Source organism: Rhipicephalus microplus, chromosome 6 (assembly GCF_043290135.1).
Source record: "Rhipicephalus microplus isolate Deutch F79 chromosome 6, USDA_Rmic, whole genome shotgun sequence".
Lineage (NCBI taxonomy): Eukaryota > Metazoa > Arthropoda > Arachnida > Ixodida > Ixodidae > Rhipicephalus > Rhipicephalus microplus.
In genome coordinates, this window is record NC_134705.1 from 90,787,032 (window position 1) to 90,810,822 (window position 23,791).

Here is a 23,791-nt window from a genome sequence, read left to right on the forward strand (position 1 = left end):
TAACGTCATGCCCTTTGGGCTTTGTAACGCGCCCGCCACGTTTGAACGACTTATGGACAATACGCTACGTGGCCTCAAGTGGAATATGTGCCTCTGCTACCTCGACGATGTCGTGGTTTTCTCCCACGACTTTCCTACGCACCTCCTTCGCCTCAGGCACGTTTTGACTTGTCTGACCAACGCTGGCCTGCAGCTTAACCTGAAAAAATGCCACTTTGCTGCACGCGAGCTCGTCATCCTAGGCCACATCGTGTCGAAGCACGGCATATTACCTTACCCAGCAAAACTTCGAGCAGTCGTAGAATTTCATAAGCCGACGACCATGAAGGAACTTCGCAGTTTTGTAGGCCTATGCTCATATTTCCGGCGCTTTGTTCGCAATTTTGCATCCATCATGTCACCATTAACCCAGCTTCTTCGTGGTGACGTGAACCTCTCCTCCTGGTCCCCTGCATGTGACGTTGCCTTCACTACTTTGTGCCGTCTGCTCACCTCCCCACCTATTCTTCGCCACTTCGACCCTACGGCTCCTACCGAAGTGCCAACCAACGCTAGCGGCGTCGGGCTAGGTGCTGTCCTTGCTCAACGAAAATCCGGCTATTCAGAATACGTTGTAGCCTACGCTAGCCGCACTCTGACGAAAGCCGAAACTAATTACAGCGTGACAGAAAAAGAGTGTTTGGCTCTAGTGTGGGCGCTTAAAAAGTTCCGGCCGTACTTATACGGCCGCCCGTTCGATCTAGTAACTGATCACCACGTGCTTTGCTGGCTCTCCACGCTGAAAGACCCTTCTGGCCGCCTTGCGCGATGGGCACTCCGCATCCAGGAGTACGACATTTACGTCGTATACCGCTGCGGACGCAAACACTCTGACGCTGACGCCCTGTCCGGCTCACCTTTGCCACCAGATCCCACGTGCGGAAACACGTGCCTCCAGACCTTGTCATCGTTAAATCTTGACTCAATTGCCACCGAACAATGTCGTGACCCGTGGATCGCATCTCTTCTCGAATATCTATCCGGTACGCCCAACCTTCCGGTATCTCGATCCCTCCGACGTCAAGCTTTCCATTTCGCCATCCGCGATCAACTTCTCCATCGACGCAACTACTCTCCTGATGGCCGCCGGTGGCTTCTGGTCATTCCACGCACTTTACGATCGCAGGTATGGACCTCTCTTTACGACGATCCACAATGTGGCCACGCCGGGGTGTTCAAACCATATGAACGCCTTCGCCATCGCTATTACTGGCGCGACATGTACAATTTTGTACGCAAATTTGTGCAGTGCTGTCCTGACTGCCAGCGACGCAAATCAACACCGCTACGTGCAACTGGCGAATTGCAGCCACTTCCGTGCCCTGCCAAGCCATTCGATCTCGTGGGTGTTGACCTCTACGGCCCCCTTTCATTGACACTAGATGGCAATCGGTGGATTATAGTGGCGGTCGACCATCTAACACGCTAACACGCTACGCCGAAACAGCCGCTTTACCGAGCGCTACCGCTCAGGATGTTGCCTCTTTCATTTTACGTCAACTTATCCTTCGACATGGCGCACCTCGAGAGCTCCTTAGTGACAGAGGCCGCGCTTTCCTCTCCGAGGTTGTCGAAGCTCTGCTTTCGGAATGCCACGTCATTCATCGGAAAACGACAGCATACCACCCGCAGACTAATGGGCTAACAGAACGGTTTAACCGCACGCTGGGTGATATGCTCTCAATGTACGTGGCATCTAATCATAGCAACTGGGATCGTGTTCTCCCATACGTCACATTCGCATACAATACTGCAATACAAACAACCACGGGATTTTCACCTTTCTTTCTTCTTTATGGACGTGACCCTTCGCATACAATTGATACTCTACTTCCCTACCGTTCTGATGCTTCCGAATGTCCACCTATCTCCGATGCTGCCCGACAAGCCGAAGAGTGCCGCCAGCTCGCCCGTGCGTTCACCTCGGACGAGCAGCAACGCCAGAAAGAAAACCGTTGCACCTCTCTTCCGGATCCCAACTATGCCCCAGGGTCTCTCGTGTGGCTTGCCATCCCATACCAAACTCCGGGACTCTCATCAAAACTTGTCCCCCGGTACGAGGGGCCTTACACCGTTTTAGAGAAAACTTCTCCGGTTAATTACCTAATTGAGCCAGTTTCCCGATCGGACGACATGCGCCGGCGTGCACGTGACATCGTCCATGTTTCCCGCCTAAAACCGTATCATGAGCCTCTCCCTGAAACTTCTTAGGTCGCCAGGATGGCCCCTTTTTCAGCGGGGGCGATTGTGAAGAAGAAGATGTGCCTGCAGCAAGCAGCATCGCCAACGCCCAGCTCTCTCGGCTCGTGCTTCGGTTCAATGCTGTGCCGATTGCTGGACGGTTCTTCACGCTGTCTCATCGCTGTCTTTAATGGCTAATAAACCTCCTCACAGATCATTTTTTTAATCATGTATAGAACAATAACATAGATTAGTGCATGGGATTTACAAGGGGTCTTACAATTAGGGGTGGAAAAGCTGCGCCATTTGCGCCACTGAGCGCCAAACTTGCTGACCTGTGTCATCCTGCGCCAAACCACCCCTGCTACGCCAAACTCGTCTATCAGCATCGTACTGCACCACAGCACCAGAATTCAGCTGCGAAATGCAAAAGCCATCAAGCGCCGTGTCTGAAATATTGTCTTTTTGATTTGATTGAAAGGGTTATAGTTTCAATTATACAGGGAGATGGGCCAGTTGGTTCTGCTGCATTCTGAAACTTTAGCGCACACACACGAGGATACAGACAAAAGGAAAGCAAGGACCTGCGCTGGTCTTTGTGAATTCCTTGTTTGTGTGCTCTTGTGTGTGTGCGCTAAAACTTCAGTATGATTACAGTTTCGGTTTCATAAAGGCTGTGATCGCTCTAGGAGCAGCTGTGAACTTTGATCTTTAGGACGTGGTCGCGATGGCTATACATGCGCGTGATCATGGCAGGCATCAGCACAAATAGCTTGTGAACCCTTCCACGTGCTGCGCTCTCAGCACGAAGAGACAGCGAGAAGACCATCTCTCCCCGTTTTACAGAGTTACGCGATATCGGATCTAAGAGAGTAGTTGGCTGCCAGCCTTACTATTTGTTGCAATCGGATTGGTTGCTTTGCCATTCTGGGGAAACTGTTTTTTTTTTTCTGTAACATGATAGTTGTCAGAAAAAAAAAAGTCAGGGAATTGGCAGCAACAGGTCTTCAAAAGAAGAGGGGGGTATTCATTGCCGGGAATAGCCTAGCAAGGACAGGTGCATCTGGGTGCACTGTGCACATGACTGCTCATCGAACGTATGTGCGTATTCTTGTTTGTTTGGCCACTGTGCTTCGCGTTCATCAACGCGGCAGTTGACGATTGCGCATTCAGGTAAAAAACAAAAATACAAAAATAAACATGGGCGGCTGTACGTAGCTAAGAGAGTTGCAGTTGCACCACAAATGTAGAGCAATAAACGCGATCGCAGCAAGTTGTAAGGTTATATATACAAAGGGAGACTGGCAGCTAACTTATTTGGATCTGATCTCACGTAACTGTACAAATATACGAGCTGATGTACGAGAATGCGACCACTTCAAAGAAAGCAACACTTTTTGAACACTCCCTTCGTAATGAGAGTGCAGCAGGTAGAAGTGTATGTGAATCGCCCGCTCGCGGCTGCTGAGTTAGCGTGCGCACCAGTGATTGCAACCATGCCCTTAGAAGCAAAGTGTATAGTTGCTTGGGCAAAACCTGACCCCCCCCCCTCCAAGATGGGTGTAGTTCGTCGCCACGTTCGTCCCCCTGCAAGTGGAGCACGATGCGCAGGAGGATGTTAATAATTTCGACAGTAATCAAAACATGATGGTGATGACGGCCGGTGGTGCAGCCAGGGGGGCAAACATCAAGAATGTCACCCCCCGAAATTTTTTTCAGCCATGGCACACATTGCGCAAAATGACCACTTGCCTGCCTCTTTCCCTTCAAATAAAGGCCCCCCCCCCACCCAAAAAAAAAATAATTCTTTCTACGCCCCTGGCGACAACAAAATTTAGATGACAATGTCGATATAATTGCTATCACGATAAAAACAAAATGGCTCTCACCTTCAAGTTGTCCTTGGCAAATACATAAGGTGCCCCATGAGAGAGAGAGAGATGCAGATTTTATTAATTTCCGGCAAATTGCTGGGATGGGCTCCCACCTAGGGGCCAATGGAGAGACCGTGTCTCCCGACAGCTTCCTTGGCCTGCTGGATCGCCCAAAGTTGCTTGTCCAGGCCCGAACTGAGCAGCGTAGTCCGCCAACGCGCTTGAAGGTCTTCATTGGAGGCCACGACCCCAGAATTGCTGACTAATGGTGAACGTTCTCATTGGATATGGTCAAGAGTGGCTCTGGTGGTACAGTACTGGCATTATTAGAACTATAGATGTTGGGACATATGTGGTGCATGATGACAGGGTTCGTGTATGTGCTGTTTGTAGCTGCCGCCACTGAACGGACTGGGCTCGATTTAGCTTGGGGTGAGGCGGAGGGTACTCCAGCCTTTTCAGTCAATAGTGTTGAGTTATGTCATTAAATTTAGTGAGCCGATCGTCCCGTTCCCACACCGGTGCAGAAAAGTCTGTTTGGGTGGCCGCTTCGTTTGACCTGACTCGGAACGTAAGACCTCGAGCCACGTTGTGCGCCGCTTGATTCGAACTGTCCTCCTGGTTACCTAGTGGTGTGTGGGCAGGGAACCACAGGATGTGCACGTATTTGTCCGCCTCGTGAATTTTGCCTGTACTAAAGATCCGCAATGCCTCGGGGGAGATTCTGCCGTGGGTGTAGTTTCGAACGGCTGTCTGCGATTCGCTGATTACGCATGAGGCGTTAGTGTGGGCTATGGCCGTCGCGATAGCCACTTTCTCTGCCGTTTCTACGTTCCGTGTGATGATTGTCGCACTGCTTTTGCATTGTTGTGCGTGGTCTACGACAGCAGCCACGAAGCGGTGACGTTCCTGGTAGCGTGCTGCGTCGACAAAGGCTGCCTCATGGTTCCCCCCAAACATCTTTGACAAGGCTCTGGCTCTACCGACACATTTGCCCTTGTTGTGTTCAGGGTGCATGTTTTTTGGTATGGGTGGTACTGTGAGCTTGGCACGGATAAGGCGTGGTATGTCGTGTTTGTCTCCGTGTTGAATGTGGTAAGAAATACCGAGATTACATAGAATCTGGCAGCCTGGCTCAGTTTTGGCTAATATCTCGAATAGGGAGATTTGTTGCACCTCAATAAGTTTCTCAAGGGTATTGTGTAAACCAAGTTGAAGGAGGAGTTCGGTGCTGGTGTTTTGAGGCAAACCTAGCCCTTGTTTGTAAATCCTCCTAATTAGGCTGTTGAGGTTTGACTTCTGCAGTGAACCATCGGTGATACGCCGCCGTATGGATGATGTGACTTAGAACGAATGATTGGATCAAACGGATGATTCTAGCCTCTTTCATGCTTTTGTGTTTATTGGTAATGCGCCTAATGAGGCGCATCGTGTTAGATACTCTGGCTTCAATGTTGGGAACTGTCTCTCCGTTGGTACCCTTACTTTCTATGATCAGACCTAGCACTCGTATTTTATCCACGGTTGGTATGGCGTGACGGTCGCTTGTAGTGAGTTTTATATCAGCGTGTGCCTGTGCTTGGGATGTTGTTTGGGTGGCCGACCTCTAAGTGTAGGGCGATATAGCTGTAGCTCAGATTTCTCCACCGAGCAGGATAGTCCAGTTTCTTGTAAATGCCGTTCCACTGTGTCAATCCCCTCCTGTAATCTTTGTTCAATGGAACCGTCACTGCCGTCGCACACCCAGAGAGTGATGTCGCCCCTTGAGGATTTTTTCTTTTTGCACTGCTTTCTAGGGGACACTATGGGGTGTTTTTGATATACAGGGGGAACGCCGTAGCCACATAAGACACTGCTTTAAAAGGAAAACGAGGTTTGCTGAATCGTTCAGTTTCAGCACAGAGAAACGAGCGTGGGAGGAGATTGACATTATGAGACTAGCTTAATGATGTCATGTTACACCCAGCAATATAATAAGTTGTGAAGAAAAGCAACGTTTTTTTTATCCTTGAATTCATCTTAGAGGAATGCATATGCGACTGTGCGAGTCTCTAGCGTTTGTCTACTAAATCTGCTGATAACCACATGAGTGCATTCACAATGTTATTTCATGAAGTACTACTTTATTCAACCAGTATTCTTTTCATTCGCTACGAAAATAATCACTGAACAAGTTTTTCTAGAATGCCCAACAGCATGACGACATTATTTTTGCATCATCAACTGAAATAAAGAGTGCTCCCAAGATCTCTGGCGTCGTGAGGTTTGCAATTTATCAAAAAATTTCTAGCTTTTCACAAGAGCCCTAAAATTATTAATCAAGTCTTTGAATGTAAATGTGCTACTTGCTTCTTCTCCAGGATGTAAAGTTAGCTCCTTCGAATTGCCCAAAAATGAAAAATTTTCCTGCTCTAAAATGCTCCAAAATGTAAATTTTGCTGCTCCAAAAATTGCTCAAAATCAGCAGACTTCGGTAGCATCACTGTACATACACTGGGTGCTACTCTGCTTACTTGAAAAATCTTTGGCAGGTGGGTCTTAAAAGTCCTTATTTGCCCTTGAATGTTTCCCTCTCATACCTGTAAGAACACTGTGTATCATTTCACCATCATTGTAGTCATTCACTTTGGAAAGCATAGACAAAAGTAATCCTACCAATGATAAGCACCTGAGAACTGACAGTGATTCTAATTAGAAAAAACAGTGAAATCCTTTGTTTTCATCTGTTTTGTCTATGCTCTTCACATTTGTTGTAATTGTTTTAATGAAGTAAGTACATATTAAAAAAAAGTTAGGAAATAGGCTGTTTTCTCTTTTATTATTAGAAATATGAATGAAGCTCATAGACTCCACAATTATTCATATTGTTTACAGTTTAAGTAAAAAAAAGGTTATTATGTGATGTTCAGTTTCTCTTTGGTTTCTACGGTTCATTGTCAGGTGGTTGGTTCTTATAACCGGTAGTTGTACCTACATTTGTGCAACACCTTTTGAATATCATGTTGCCTCCTTCAAACTTGGTTGTGTCTGAAAAGTTGGGTCTATAACCTCATGATTTGTTGCTTATAGGTCTTAAAAATCAGATCTGTGTTGGAGAAACGTGGAATTGAGGGAGTAACTGTTGGCTCTACTGAAGAATTCCAAGGCCAAGAAAGGCTAGCCATGATCATCACGACAGTTCGTAGTGACAAAAATCTCTTGCAGAATGATTTCAGGCACCGCATTGGTTTTCTCAAGAACCGCAAGGTTTGCCTGGCTTTCTTTATATATAGTACTTGACAATATCATGTTCCTGCCACTAAGTTCTAGCTTCTACAAATACCCCTCTTTATTTTACCATTTTATAGAGGTTCAACGTAGCTGTCACAAGGGCAAAAGCTCTGCTGATCATTGTTGGCAACCCATACACACTAAGAACCGATCACTGCTGGAGAAAGTATGTATTCTTCTATATTTACATTGCATGCTGGTGAAAGTGCTGTTGCCTAGCTACCTGTTTCCATTAATTGGTGTAAATGGAATAGCCATGCCACTGGTGGTCTTTCTGATGACTTGGGCCAATCGGAAGATCACCTGGGAGCAATCACCAAAATTTCCTGTGCTGGTGAACTGCTACCCAGGAAGCAGACTCATCACCCCGCCGCAGTAGTCTAGTAGCTAAGGTACTTGGCTACTGACCCGCACGTCGCGGGAGCGAATCCCGGCTGCAGCGGCTGCATTTTCGATAGAGGCGAAAATGCTGTAGGCTCGTGTACTCAAATTTAGGTGCTCGTTAAGAACCCCGGGTGGTCGAAATTTTTGAAGCCCTCCACTAAGACGTCGCTCTTAATCATAGGGTGGTTTTGGGACGTTAAACCCCACATATCAATCAATCAGGAAGCAGATGCATCAATCAAAAACATAATTATCAGATTAAGGGGAAAAGTAATTAGGAAAAAAAGTTGCATTAATCTATGGCCTAGGGTTATGAAGTTTTTGCTGTATATATAGGTCTTTATGCCAATTTCAAATACGTAAGTAGTTTCAAAGTAAGTGACACAGTTGTTGTTTTGTGTCATGACAATGTGTAAAATATAGTTTATTTATAGACAAATTTTTTATGCCACTAATCTTTTTTTTGTTCCGAGCCAATAATGGCTAATAATGGCTCATATTCCTCCATATTTACTGTATAATGCAAATAACCATCAAGAAAATATGTATGAAACATTTTGATGGTCAAGAAAAAGTGTAATGTGAGAATTCTCAGAATTTTCAGCATGTAGAAATTGCTTACTTCAAGCTTGTTATAATTGTACAGGCAATATCAAGGTTTAAAAAAAGATACTTGCACCCTTTACATGTTAAGGAATATGTTGGGAAAATTTAATCCCAGTCGGGCTATCAAAGAAGTACCAAAATCACAATGTCCAAACTCAAGAAGTTGCCGAAAAATGGATCTTAAGAAAAACGCATGTAAAGGTATAAGTGAGAGCTCATCTATGCGAAAATAATATGCTTTTTTAATATGAGATCTTCTATCGTAGGAACGTGGCAATTATGGTTATTTTGAGCATGGGGCTTTGGTGAACTTTTCATGTGAAATGCAACGGCGAGCGGTCGCATGACAATTTTTAGGGGACTCTAGACATGAGCGAGCTGTTCTTCATTTTTAGTAGCCGCCTTGTGCTCCTTCGAAATGATTTTAGCCTACTTCAAGCTTAATTCAATGTATAGTTTTTTTTGTTGTGAAAGTAGAAAAACTGAATTTGTGAAAGCAAATAAAAATGGTATAATATGTAATTTTGGAAAAAAAACGAGTTTTCTTGACTGGCATTTTTTTTTTAACCAGTGGTTTTTACAGGTAGACTCTTGTTTTTTGAGATTAGTTGTTAAAAAATATGTGTTATGATTTTTCTTGCATCGTTTGAAATTCTGCTTTTCCTTATTCTGCCAAATGGTGTGCTGTGTGGGTATGGATAGACAGTTTATAGAGCAACAAAATGTCTCTGTAAGTCATTTAGGTTTGGTGCTTCTTGATGATCAAATTTGGCTCTTGTGCCATTAAATGTCACATACCAGTAATTAAAGTTGTTTAAGTGGTAAAGCTGTACATATTCAACTTTTTAAATTTGGAAACCAGCAGTAGACCATTAAGCAGCCCATGAATGCCATATTCTATTTCCTTTTGCATTGCAGCTGCCCTACGCCTATTTTTTTAACATGATAGTGTTAAAGAGCTCATTGCGCAAAAATTCCAGCCTCTGGGCTGGCGTGGGCGTCATTGATTGAGTGCGAAAAATCGTCATCTTGTGCTCGACTGAACAATCGAGAGATGTGAATAAAATAAATAATAAAAATTACCTAATTTGAGTGAGGATCCAACCCTGTCCGTGTGACAAGCAGGCGTTTTATCACACAGCCGCTCGTCTGCTTGTAAATACAGTTAAAATAACTTCTGCTTGGAAATGCAGGCAAAATAATGTTCGTGCTTTACAAACACATGCGTCCTGTAGACAGGCTTCACAATGCAACATGTACTAATATTGCAGTGATACTTTGGCGTACAAGTGTACATTGCCATCGGGCGTCAGAACATGTAAATGTCATAACGACTTTGTAGTTTAAAGCCGGCTACCCATCACAAAAGGCACACGTGCATGTATTTTTTTAAAACCATGTAGTGGGTGCATAGCAAGTTCGAAAAGATTTCCCGGACATGATTGCTCGTGGTTTAAAGCATTCTACCCATTACACAGAATACAGGCACATGCAAGAGCTTCACTGACACAAGCCATTTTCTACTTTATTAATTACATTGTAGTAATCCACAATGTAAACTTCCCAAATAACATGACACCATAAAAAGTATGCACTAAGTGGCTGCAGTATGCACTAGGGACAGGATATCGCTATCGTGTTCAACTCTTAAGGGCGAAGCTTAAGGGTCTTCCAATTTTTTTTCCAATCCTTTTCTGTTTACAGACTCCTCGAACTGTGTCACAGGAAAGGTGCAATGCGTGGTGCGGAGTACGATGATAGTTCGGATCACATGCGTGAGCTTGAGAATCGCTTTGCGAAAGCTGGAATTGGTGAGATTAAACTCTGCATGATTAAACTCTGCACTGTTCATATTTATGCATTTGGGAAAAAATTATCTAGATTTTGGCTGTATATTTATTTTGTTGCAGTGTAGTATTTGTGCAGTACACCATTGACGATGCAAGACTTCAGCCCTGGACTGGTACACACTGCAATATTAGACCACTTGGTTGGTGTTTAAAAGTGCTAATAACCTAAACAGACTTGTGCTTGTGCTAAAGCATGCATGTAAATTATGTAGCTTTGTGTAAAGCATTTCTTCATTATAACATCATATGATCAACAAAAACTTCAAATTGGCTGTAGCATGAGTAAGTAACAACAAGAGTGTGCAAATAGTAGTGAAGCTTTAGCTTCAGTACTATGGTTTGGCATATCCAATATTTTATAGATTTTCAGGTAAGCCACTATCTTTCTGTTGAACCTGAAACAAAAATGTACATTGAGTGCACAGAGTTTTGCATGTCTGAAAATAAAAAGTTTGAGTGTGCAAGGAAGCGAACTCAGAGATAAAGGAAGATCCAGAGGAGTAAAAAAAAAAAACCAAATAACCAGATAGATAGATAGATAGAACATAATGCTGTAGATGCCCGATGCATGAACCCACTGAATGAGTGTCGCAAGAACCTCATCTGCACAGCACCTTTATTAATTCATTTGGGGTAGTCTTGCTGATGTATATAGATAGATAGATAGAACATAATGCTGTAGATGCCCGATGCATGAACCCACTGAATGAGTGTCGCAAGAACCTCGTCTGCACAGCACCTTTATTAATTCATTTGGGGTAGTCTTGCTGATGTATGTGGCTCGAGATGATAACCTGGCAAGGCGCTCTTGAAGTTCCGTGTCACCGCTTGACACTGGAAAACGCAGAAGCTTGCGGAAATTTTTCTCATTTGAAGTCAATGAGAACTCATTCGACCGCTCGCTAAGGCTTCTGTAATCTCGATGTTCCCAAAATGGTATATTTTGGCGGCCTAGAAAGACGATTGACTTTATGAGTGGGATCAGGCGGTTATGGTTGTCTTTCACTTGATTTAGCCGTTTACTGCTGATTTGGTTGGCTACATCTTTTTTTGGGAGCCTTAACACGTGCGAAAAACTTCTTCCCAGCCTGCATTGCTTCTCTGTGGTACTTTCTTGCTTCAAGTACAAGAAGATCACTATTCTTTTTCAGCAGTTTTGCAAAGGACGTGAGTGGCTTGGTGACTAGTTTTTGGAGGTAGAGATTTTTCTGGTAGCCTCCCATTGCACCTGTTATAAACACAGTACAGTACTTGCAGTACAGGCCCCTGCTATAATTGGAGAGGACAAGCCAACAGAACTTGTTTAATGCGACTCATGTATGGTTTCTCATTTTTGTCGTTTTTCCTGTGAAGTGAGTATGGAAAACTAGTTATCCAAAGGGCACCAGTGTGTTTCTAACAAACGCCGTTTAGTGTATTCATCCACTTTCCTGCCGATTAACTTTCCTATGTCGCTCGAGAATTTCACGGAGATGCTCGGGGATATCACGCCCACTCTTTCACTTAGATGAAATTCAGCAGTTTGGTCACATTGAGTGGTGAGATGTGAGCATTCGCTTTGCAGTGGTAGTGATGTGCTACATGATGCTATGTATTTATTGTCCAGTCGCAGCATTGGGACAGTTGCTGATGAGGTGGCCTGTTTGGTGCCTTCGATTGCAACATGTAAGGCTTTCTTGGGAGCAGGAGAGAAAAACTTGTCAATCTTTTGTGAACTTGACCTCTTCATTTTCCAAAAAGAGCTTTCCAAAAAGGAATTGCAAACAGAGAAAAAGATGTTATGGTCGAATGCTATCAGTGTACAGTCACAAGCCGCCATTGCGAGCTTCAAGTTTTCATGTTACATGTTGCAATATGCAGAGTACAAAATAAAATATTTGCTAGCATGCCGGTGGAACGAGAGCTCACGACTGACAGCCACTGTTCAAAATTTGTGCAAGAGTATATGAGCATCTAAATTGCTAAAGATTGAGCCTACTCATGTGAGAAAAAGTTGGCATATGATAAGTGGATGCACAAAGGAAGTTACGCAAGTACTGCTCCACTTGCTCTGTGTGTACGTTGAGTTGTTTTACAGTCGAACCCCGCTACAACGAAACTGACGGGGCACGGCAAAAATTTCGTTGAAGCGAAAATATCGTTGTAGTGAAATAGAAAAAAATGTAGCTGATCTGAGCTAGCGAAACAAAGAAACCTTAATTCTCAAAATTAAAAAAACGTCCGCTGCTTCCTATTCTTTTCGAGCAACCTCGTGGCGTGATTGTCACCCATGCATAGCAACACCATGGTGAAAAGCATGCTGAAACAATGCCTATAACCAAACAGTTGCATTAACACGTTAACACCAGCAGCTGTCTGCCGTCAAAAGCATCCAACAACGCTGAGTTGGAGGCAGGGTATCATGGAGCGGCGACTTTTGCACTATTCTATGCCATTCTTGTCATCCATCACTCGCGGTTAGCTGATTTTGTTGATAATGCGAACGAACAGCCACTCTGATTAGTTACCACATTGACCAAGCTCAAACATAATGATAAGCATTGGAATCGGAAAAGGCATCGTTCCGCTCTTGCACCCAGCAGCTGCGTGACAGAAACCGTGAACTGAGTGACTAATCTTCAGCTTCGGATCGTCTGTGACTCAAAGCGAGGTGGAAAAAGCAGGGCAGTCTCATTGCCATCGCTATCGAGCAATGGCGGCTGCCATGCCTGCTGAACAGCGGCGGTTTCTGGTGGTGCCAACGCGTGTTTTAGACTTCATTGACGCATTTTCAGGCTTTGAAAATGCTTTATGGGCAGAAACAGTGCACAAACTCACGAGACAAAGAAAAGAGAACACAAAATGTGTTCAGATAACTTGTATATTTCAATAAATTCTTCAGTTGAGAGTCAGCGCTTGTTTTGTCTCTTCTCTTCGTCCCGTCAGTTTGTGCGCTGTTTCTGCCCATAATGTATCACCAACTAGCCCAACTTTCAGTCTTGCTTTGAAAATGCATCAAAATGTTAAAGATTGGGTTTACTGCATAAAAATAAGTGTCTGAGTCTGGAATTGCATCATGAAATTTCGTTTAAGTGGGACTACCGAAGAAAAAGTGTTCCTTGTGGCGACAATATTTACGCATTAACTCCTATGGACTGCCAACAGGGAATCATGAATTTTTCATTGTAGCGAAAATTTCATTGAAGTGGCATTCATTGTAGCTAAGTTCGACTGTAACACGTAAAACGATAAAAGTATTGGCAAAGTAAAACCAATACAGCATCGTGGACGACGAAACATATGTGCGTACTGGAACCTAGCAAGGAACTTCCTGCAGGATACCTAAAAAAATAGCTGTGCCCTTTGTGATTGAAAGAAAAAAATCTCAGTGTGCGTATAAAGGCTTTTTCGGGCTGAACATAAGCAGAGAGGCTGCAATATAAGAGCTTGCAACATGCCACTCGTCCTTTAGCAAATATACTTCAGCCTGTTTGACATTGCTTCACTGCCTTTGAAACATCCTGGCACAGTATCATAGGCAGTGTTTATTTCAAAAAAAAGTAAACAATACATGATGAAATTCTTTCTGAACAAATGTCTAGAAAGCACACACTACGGAAGAAATGTACTGAAGCAAGAAAATACTTTATGTTCATCAAAGGAAACGTCCACACAATAATAACTTGATAGCTATTGCTCAGGCCAATGATCTGATCACTACTGACTCAGGTGACGTCATCACGCCTAACACTCACGCAAGCACTCTCTAACATGCCTTCATGCATATCTAACGAAACGTCTTTGACAGAGTAATACCTTGAACACTGTCAGTCGGCCTAGTGATGTGATCACTAGTGACTCGCGTGACGTCATCACGCCTAACACCCACTCAAGCACTCTCTAACCTGCCTTCATGCATATCAAATGAAACGACTTTGAGAGGGTAATAACTTGAACGCTGTAACTCGTCCTAGTGACCTGATCACTAGCGACTCAGATTACGTCATTACGCCTAACACCCATGCACCCGCTTTCTTAACCTGTCTTCCTGCATATGAAATGAGATGTCTTTGAGAGGGTAATAACTTGAACGCTGTCATTCGGCCTAGTGATGTGATCACTAGTGACTAGAGTGACGTCATCTCGCTTAACACCCATACAAGCACTCTCTTAACGTGCCTTCATGCATATCAAACAAAACGTTTTTGAGAGGGTAATAACTTGAACGCCATCACTCGGCCTAGTTACATGATCACTAGAGACTCCCGTGACGTCATCACGCCTAACATCCACGCACGCGCTGTCCTTACCTGTCTTCATGCATATCAAACGAAATAACTTTGAGAGGGTTATAGCTTACCCCGCCACGGTGGTCTAGTGGCTAAGGTACTCGGCTGCTGACACGCAGGTCGCGGGTTCGAATCCCAGCTGTGGCGGCTGCATTTCCGATAGAGGCAGAAATGTTGTAGGCCCGTGTACTCAGATTTGGGTGCACGTTAAAGAACCCCAGGTGGTCAAAATTTCCGGAGCCCTCCACTACGGCGTCTCTCATAATCATATGGTGGTTTTGGGACGTTAAACCCCACAAATCAATCAAATCAATAGCTTAAACACCGTCACTCGGCCTAGTGACGCGATCACTAGTTACTCACGTGACGTCATCTCTTCAACACCCATGTACTCACTGTCCTAACCTGTCTTCATACATATCAAACGAAACAACTTTGAGAGAGTAATAACTTGAACCCTGCCACTCAGCCTAGTGATGTGATCACTAGTGACTCGCGTGACATCATCACGCCTAACACCCACGCAAGCACTCTCAAGCCTGCCTTCATGCATATCAAAAGAAACGACTTTGAAGGGGTAATAACTTGAATGCTGTCACTCGCCCTGGTGACATGATCACTAGGGACTCACGTGACGTCATCCCGCGTAAAACCCACCCACACGCTGTCCTAACCTGTCTTCCTTCATATCAAACGAAACCTCTTTGAGAGGGTAATAAGTGTAACGCTGTGACTCGGCCTAATGGCGCGAGAAGTAGCGACTCTGGGACGCCATCACGCCTAACACTCACACAAGCACTCTCTAACGTGCCTTCATGCATATCAAACGAAACATCTTTAAGAGGGCAATAACTTCAAGGTTGTCGCAGGCGGTGTCTGCTAGTAAAAAACTGACTTTTCGCGCTGCACAGCTCTCACTGCCCAACCCGTAGATGAAGCAACCGGATCACGCGTTTCGATTTCTGTCAAGGGTGTCTTTACATGGCTTTCGCTTGTCTTGACGCTTTTCTTGACTCGAGCAGACGCGATGGAAGCAACAGTACATTTAACCAGTTGTAGGGTACAACCCAATGTCAGCGTTCCACCACTCGTGAAGGCAACGCTTCTCCGTCATTCAATAAATAAGAATAATAAAGGCGAAATAACAATAAGCATTTCTTAACCATATCCAATTACGCCGGGTCCGCCATGGGCATGGAAGAGCCGCCGCAACTATGGCACTTACTTCTATGTTCTGCCTCATGCAGGGCATTCTCGCATTCGCGATATTCCCAACAGCAAACCGTCTGCGAATCAGCAAACTGGGTATCAGCAATTCGTCATCGAACGGAGCCATTGTCGCTAAATAATAGGGCAAGCACGACAGCGCAACTTAGTGCGCACAGCACAGGAGGTCGTCTATGGGTAGCTGTGCGCACCGCTGTGGCAACTGTGCGCAGCGCAGAGCCACTTCATCGCTGGACATCGCTATAAAAAGATCACCGCAAGCCTTCGACGTTCGTGGGCACAGCGGACCCGGTGCGATCATGGCACTTCTGTCTATGTTCTGTTTAGCAGGGCATTCTTGGATTTGCCATAATCTCAACAGCTGACCGTCTGCGAATCAGCAAACTGTGTATCAGCGATGCGGACCAACGAATATGCGTCATCGTATGGAGCCATTGTCACTGAATGATATGGCAAGCACGACAGCGCAACTTACTGCGCACAGCACAGGAGGCCACCTAATGGTGCCTTGAACCTATTTGGAGTAGGCTGGGAGAGCCATGAAACTGGCATTAACACTTCAAAACATGTTAACATAGTGTTTGACATTATGTTTATACATGACCTATTGCAGGTTTTTCACGTACGTACAAGCGTGCATTGGGATTTCGCCTCAATATTAGATGTTATGTTTCTGATCTTCAATTTCTCTGAACATACAGTTGAGGTACGACAAGGTCTTTCTGATCATAACTATGTCTTCGCTTCCTTTGCTCTGGCTCCAGTAACTGGCCAAAAAAAAATCCAGTATTTCTCTTCTTTAACGACTTTTCAAGATGCAGACATAATCGAACACATGGAAACATGCCTTACCGATTTTGATGACGCCGAAGTTAGCGTGCTCTTCTTCACTTGACACATTCAAACAAATGAGTCATTTTTGCTTAGATAATTTTATAATTTTGTGCCTTCAAAGCACAGAAAAATGAACAAACACCTCAGGTAACACCTCAGGTAACTCAGCAGAACGCTTCGCCACGGTGGTCTAGTGGCTAAGGTACTCGGCTGCTGACCCGAAGGGCGCGGGTTCGAATCCCGGCTGCGGCGGCTGCATTTCTGATGGAGGCGGAAATGTTGTAGGCCCGTGTGCTCAGATTTGGGTGCACGTTAAAGAACCCCAGGTGGTCGAAATTTCCGGAGCCCTCCACTACGGCGTCTCTCATTATCATATAGTGGTTTTGGGACGTTAAACCCCACATATCAATCAAACTCAGCAGAACATCATTCATATAAAGCGCAAAGTGAAGCGACTGAAAAAAAAAAAAAAAAGCGGGCAGCGGCTTATTTGATACACGATGCGCACAAACCTCGCTCAAGCTGAGAACAACTTTATAAAGTATTACTCTCAAACCTTACTGGCCCAACTTCATCGCAAACGACCCCAGTAAATTCTGGAATTTTATCAGTGAAAAAAGAAAACCGGTATCGCAAATATCAATTGATAGAACCAACGTGACCGATCAGCAAGACATTGCTCGGAATTTTAATCAATATTTGGAGAGTGTGTTCAACGCTTTCGATTTCAACTGTATATCTAATGCGACAGCCTTTTCTTATGCTGTAGCACTTTTTATATTTTATCCTGGCGTGGTGTCAATGCTGCTATATTTGAAAACTAAGGCATCTTCTGGCCCTGATAATATACCAAACGTATTCCTACGAAGATATGCTTTATCTCTAGCAAAGTTTTTGGTGATTAGTTGTTTTTTGTTGTCATCCCAACTGCCCAGTGACTGGAGGACAGCCCGCGTTGTACCCATCTTTAAAAAGGGAGACCGCTTAGCACTAGGAAATTACAGTCTAATCTCACTAACTTCACAATGTTACAAAGTTATCGAACACATCATATCTACTATAGTATGCTAAGTTTCTTGAAGGGCACTATACGTTAAAGGGTTCTTACACAAAAACTTTGGCCTCGCAATTTTCTGCTGCAATGCGTTGCTGGGGACCTGTTAGTTATGACACGACACATCGTTCGCTGTAGCATGTGACAGATAATTAATTATGGGCCCCTCATTATCAATCAGTTTTAGTTTCTGTTTGAGAGAGTTCGAAAAACTGAGTGCAACTGTCACCGCCTAGCGTGTGCAGCTCTTGAACACGTCAGCACAGAGAACTGTGACGCAGTTCCGCGTGGTCCGCATCAAACATTACATTTAAATAGGAAACCGGACTGGAATGTCGCCAAACACAAAATCTTCTAAGCGTGCGCCATGGCAACGCACTCGCAACCAGCCGCCGAAAAATACAAACTTCGGGAACTAACGCGGCAAAAAAAAAAAAAATGCGGATATGACGTAATAATTTGTTTTGTTGACCGCAGCGTGGTGATGTGAGGGAAGTAGGGGGTCACCTCGGGGTCACTTCCAAGGCTGTCTATAGCGCTACGGAGTCGGTCGCTCATGCGGACTTCGAAATTTATTTAAATTCCTTCCAAGCTATAATCACTGTTGATATCTTGTAGATGATATACGCATGTTCACGAGAATTGACCCCACAGGCTATCTTGGCCCTGAAATTTTGTGTCAGTACCCCTTTAACCAAGTATCAACATGACTTTCGGAAAGGATTATCTACCGTTACTCAACTCGTCAAACTATTGCACTCTCTTGCATTAAGCATCGATAGACTTGGTAAGATATATATATGCTCTTCTTAGATTTCTGCAAATCCTTCAATAAAGTTCTCCACAGTAAATGCGTTTCCAAACTTAGAACAATAGGTATACCAGAAATATTTGTTCGTTGGATTTCTGTGTATTTAAAGAATCACGTACTGTACGTTGATGCAGGGGGCCAATATTCGAACTGTCTTCCGATCACACAGGGCGTACCTTCCATTAAATATTACAAGGATCTTAGCACTAGTCTTTGCAATATATGTGAATGGTATAACAAATAGGGAATGTGTCTCAATGTAAGCAAATGTGTGTGCGTTCCAGTGACTCGCAAAAAGAATCCACAACCATACACATACATATTAGTTTGTTCATCACTGCAGCAAGTAAACTACTACAAATACCTTGGTATGACAATGACTTCTAACTTATCTTGGAATCTCTATATTGATAATATTTGTTCATCTGCATTTCGCAAACTATTTCTTCTTAAACATAAACTTAGATGTGCTCCCACGACTAATAAACTATTTTGTTACACTGCCTTTGTGCGACCGAAACTAGAGTATGCGAACATAGTATGGGACCCTTATACAAAACATAATATATACACTCTTGAGCATATTCAGAGAAAAGCTGTTAGATTTATATTCAAGAAGCACTCCAAGTTAGACACGCCCTCACATTTCATGCTAGCAGACAACATTGTCTTATCGCAGATGTGAAGACAAAAAGTTAGACTAGAATTTCTTGATCAACTTTTGAGCGAAAAACTAGCTCTAGACCCATCCCCGTATTTGACATCCCTAAGTAGCTGGCCCACCCGACAACAACACCAAAAAGCCTTGATCCCATATTTTGCTTGCACCGACCTACTTAAGTTTTCGGACTTCCAAAGAACCATTTGTGAACGGAACTGCCTTATATGTGATGAATGAAATGCCTTACTAGACAACATTCTTCGCCCTTTATTGTTTCAGTTCTGCAATTTCTATTTTGTTTATATCTGTATTTTCTTTTATTTGTATCTGTATTAACCACTCTGCTTGAACTTTTAGACTGCAGTATTGAATAAATTAATAATTAAAACATTCACCCGATACCCTCACCACTCTACGACGCATTTACTCCAGCTTATCGTGTGGGAAGATGTGGGCGGCTTTTTTGTTGCTTCTCGTGTTTTTAAGTATGCCTTGGAAACGCGGGCAGCCAGACCGCACTACAGTGGACAGACAGGCGTTCACCACCGAACAGGTACGCTTATTCCAAGCACACTAACGTCCGTTCTATTGCCGCTACTGGCCGTGACAGAGCTAGAACATGTGGTGGTTCGTCGAAGAAGTTTGGACCGAACGTGGCGGATGCCCTGCAACAAATTATACAGGAAAATCTATCCTTCATGCTGGATCAAATAAAGAGGGCTCTCAAGGAAAAGATGCCTAATATTGAAATGAGCACCTCGACGATTGATCGGCTTCTCGATGGCCATAGCTATTCGGTGAAGCTGCTCACCCAGAGGCCAGTAGATCGAAATCACACCGACGTGAAGCAGCTGTGGCGCCGATATGCGCAGTCGCTTCAGAGCAGAGGACCTACACTAACACGAAACTACATTGACGAGACGAACTTCAACGTATCGTGCTCGAGCAGTTTCGGAAGGGTGAAACGAGGTGCTCCATTGTGCCGTTTGTCAACTAGAGCGAAGGGGGCAAATGTAAATGTTATAGCCTGCATGTTGGTGAACGGCATTCTCTAGTGGACAGTTGCAGACAAGGTTTACTGGGCTGTCTTCAACGACTTTCTCACAGAAGTGTCGAGAAAAGTTTCTCAGCAGGAACTGGGAATATAGGCAGTGTTCTTGTTTGACAACGCACCAGCGCACCGCCGCGTCGAGCAGGTTGTCCTCGTGGCAAGTTACCACACCATCAAGTGGCTACCACTATAGAGCTTATTCTTCAATCCAATTGAGGAGCTTTTGTCAAAGTTCAAGGCAGGTGTGAAGGGCTTTCTAAGCGAGTGAAGGGATGATCTCCTCATGACACCAGGAGGGATCTCCAAGACACAACATCGCCATGCTCTGGTGGTTGAGGCCGCGGAGCGCTCTATGCAGCACATCCAGCGTGTAGACTGTGCCGCTTATGATAGGCATAATTACACTTTCGTACAAGCTGCCCTCGACTGCCTTGATATGTAAAACACTGCTCAGCAACACAAGTACGATTGCGCGTATGATTTCATCACCGGTTCAACAAGCTCGACGTTAAAAGAACGATTGTTTCTTAAGGTCGGGTGGGTATTTTAACCACGCATCGTATTCGCTTTGTCATTGCGATAACATGCCAAGTAAGTCATAACACTGTATATACATAATCAAGCATAGGACACACGGTCTGCCTGTTTCAAAACATGCTACAAAAATATTTCAACCACTCCTTTGGCTCAAATAATATTTTATCTGGTTATCCTGTGAAACAGATCCGTTGCCAGTCCCTGTACTTGAGATACATACTAATGCTGCAAGTGACCAGTTGTTGATGCTTCGTTGAACGCTGTGCCTGACTCGTGCCTTTCTTTACATCTTCTATGCCACGCCGTTTCTTATAGGTTCGTGTGCTTGAAATAAGCATGCCTGTTTGGTAGTGAACGCCTGTCTGTTCACTGTAGTGTGGCCTGGCTGCCCGCATTTCCGAGGCATACTTTGAAACACAAGAAGCAACAAAAAAGCCACCCAAATCTTCCCACATGACGGGCTGTATTGAAAGCGTCGCAGAGTGGTGATAGTATTGGGAAAATGTTTCGTATTTGAGTATGGTTTGGAAATGCTGATTGTTATTTTCCCTTTATTATTCTTATTTATTAAATGACGGAGAAGTGTTGCCTTCAACGAGTGGTTGGACGCTGATGTTGGGTTGTACCCCACTATTGGTTGAAGGTACTGTTGCTTTCATTGCATCTACTCGAGTCAAGAAAAGCGTCAAGTCAAGCGAAAGCCATGTAAAGACGCCCTTGACTAAATTCGAAATGCACGATTCGGTGCCTACATATACGGATTGGCCAGTGAACGGCTGTGCAGCGCGAGCAGGCAGTTTTCTACTAGCAGACGCTGCCTGCGACAGCCTTCAAGTTATTACTCTCTCAGCAACGTTTAGTTCGATATGCATGAAGGCAGGTTAGAGTGCGCTTGCGTGGGTGTCAGGCATGATAACATCGCGCGAGTCACTAGTCATCAGGTCACTACGCCGAATAACAGCGTTCAAGTTGTTACCCTCTCAAAGACGTTTCGTTTGATATGCATAAAAACAGGTTAGACAATGCATGCGTGGGTGATAGGCAGGATGACATCACCTGAGTCACTAGTAATCAAGTCCTATGGCCGAGTGATAAGCATCATGTTATTGCTCTCTGAAAGACGTTTACTTTGATATATATGAAGGCAGGTTAGTGCTTGCATGAGTGTCAGGTGTGTGACGTCACATGAGTCACTAGTCATCGCGTAACTAGGCCGAGTGATGGCATTTAAGTTAATACCCTCTTGAAGATGTTTCGTTTGATATGCATGAAGGCAGGTTAGAGAGTGCTGCGTGGGTGTTAGGCATGATGACGCCACGTGTGTCACTATAGTGGTCACGTCACTAGGCCAAGTGACGGCGTTCAAGTTATTACCCTCTCAAAGACGTTTTGTTTGATATGCATGAAGACAAGTTAGGACAGCGCGTGCGTGGGTGTTAGGCGTGATCATGTCACGTGAGTCACTAGGGATCACGTCACTAGGCCTAGTGACAAGGTTCAATTTATTAGTCTCTCAGACGTGTTGTTAGATACGCATGAAAGCAGGTTAGGAGTGCTTGCATGAGTGTTAGACGTGATGACGTCAAGTGAGTCAATAGTGATCAGGTCGCTAGGCTGAGTAACGGTGTTCAAGTTATTGCCCTCTCAACGACGTTTCGTTTGATATGCATGAAGGCACGCCAGAGAGTGCTTATGTGAGTGTTAGGCATGATAACGTCACGTGAGTCACTACTTCTCACGTCACTAGGCCAAATGACATCGTTCAAGTTATTATCCCCTCAGAGACGTCTCGTTTTATATGCATGAAGACAGGTTAGGAGAGCGTGTGTGTGGGTGGTAGGCGTAATGACGTAATGCGAGTCACAAGCAAAGATCACATCACTAGGCCAACTGACAGTGTTCAAGGTATTACTCTCTCAAAGACGTTTCGTTTGTATGCATGAAGGCACGTTAGAGAGTGCTTGCGTGAGTGTTAGGCGTGATGATGTCACCTGAGTCACTAGTGATCAGATCATTGGCCTGGGCAATAACTATCAAATTATTACTGTGTGGACGACGTTTCCTTTGATATGCATGTCGGAGGTGTGAGTAGTGCTTGCGCGGGGATAGGCGTGATGAAGTCGCGCCAGTCGCAGTGTGTCTTTAGTGGCTTATTCATTGTTTATTCTACACATCTTGATAATATTTACTTTTAAAATCACTCCAAAGCAATTAACTTCATGCGTTCCCGAAAATTCTAGGTTGCTTTGAAGTCACGATGTCGTGAGGATTAAATTTGCTGGAGTCTGGATTAAAGCAGCTGGCGGTTGGATTAATTTCAGCGGCACTTGGATTAAAATGAACGGCACCTGGATTAAATTGAGTGGTGGCTGGATTAAATTGACTGCCGCCTAGAATAATTTGGCTGGCGCTTGGATTAAATTGAGCGGGACGACCTGTAGTAAAATATACTTGACTGAATACTGGTGTGACTAGTATCTCGAATATTGCAGATAGCAACGAGAGTTATGTTTAATATATTATTGAAGTCAAAAACAAAGCAATTAAGTTGCGACGAACAAGCCTAAAGTTCTAAATGTAAGCAATATATTTGTGCATGGCCTACGCTTACCTTGTATCGCTGGGACGGGTCAAGTGGCAACCACAATACCAATCTCCACATTCATATAACTCAGGTTGCATCGCACGTGTCTGGACACTCGATCGTAGGACGGTGGGACTACCGCCATCCACCTATGCCTTGTTGATGCGCACCGCTGTTTCCCGCCGAATTCGAGAGTAAATCCTTGGCCTGAGGAGTGCCAATGCAGCCCCTTTCCTGTCACTTTCACGCCTTAAGAAGCACTGTATTTTTTATGAGCAGTGCAACGTCGAATTAACAACATTAGGATTGTGGTCCGAAAAACCTGCATCTGCCATGGAATGAATGAATGGAATGAAAAAAAACTATTTCAGTCCTGCAGGACGCGCTTAGCGCATAGGGGGTGTCTCTCACATAGGCACTGAGTACCTGGTGACTGCTTCGTGGGCCTGCTGGATGGCCCATTGCTGGTCGGCGAGAAGTGAGCTCCTGAGGGACCCCTCTCACTTGTTTGAGGTAGAGTCGGGAGGAGTGTTTCTACATTCCCAGAGCATGTGTGCGAG

General features: G+C 44.5%; 1 protein-coding gene across 4 annotated transcripts in view; it reads left to right on the forward strand.

The window, feature by feature from the left end:
- Window positions 1-23,791, forward strand: part of LOC119167487 (helicase MOV-10) — a 172,302-nt gene that overhangs the window by 139,949 nt on the left and 8,562 nt on the right. For all 4 annotated transcript variants that reach the window (XM_037418970.2, XM_037418971.2, XM_037418968.2 and 1 more), the window contains 3 exons: window positions 7,164-7,340; window positions 7,442-7,530; window positions 10,059-10,165. In XM_037418970.2, the coding sequence (XP_037274867.1) occupies window positions 7,164-7,340; window positions 7,442-7,530; window positions 10,059-10,165 (373 nt within the window). The remainder of the gene's footprint in view (window positions 1-7,163; window positions 7,341-7,441; window positions 7,531-10,058; window positions 10,166-23,791) is intronic.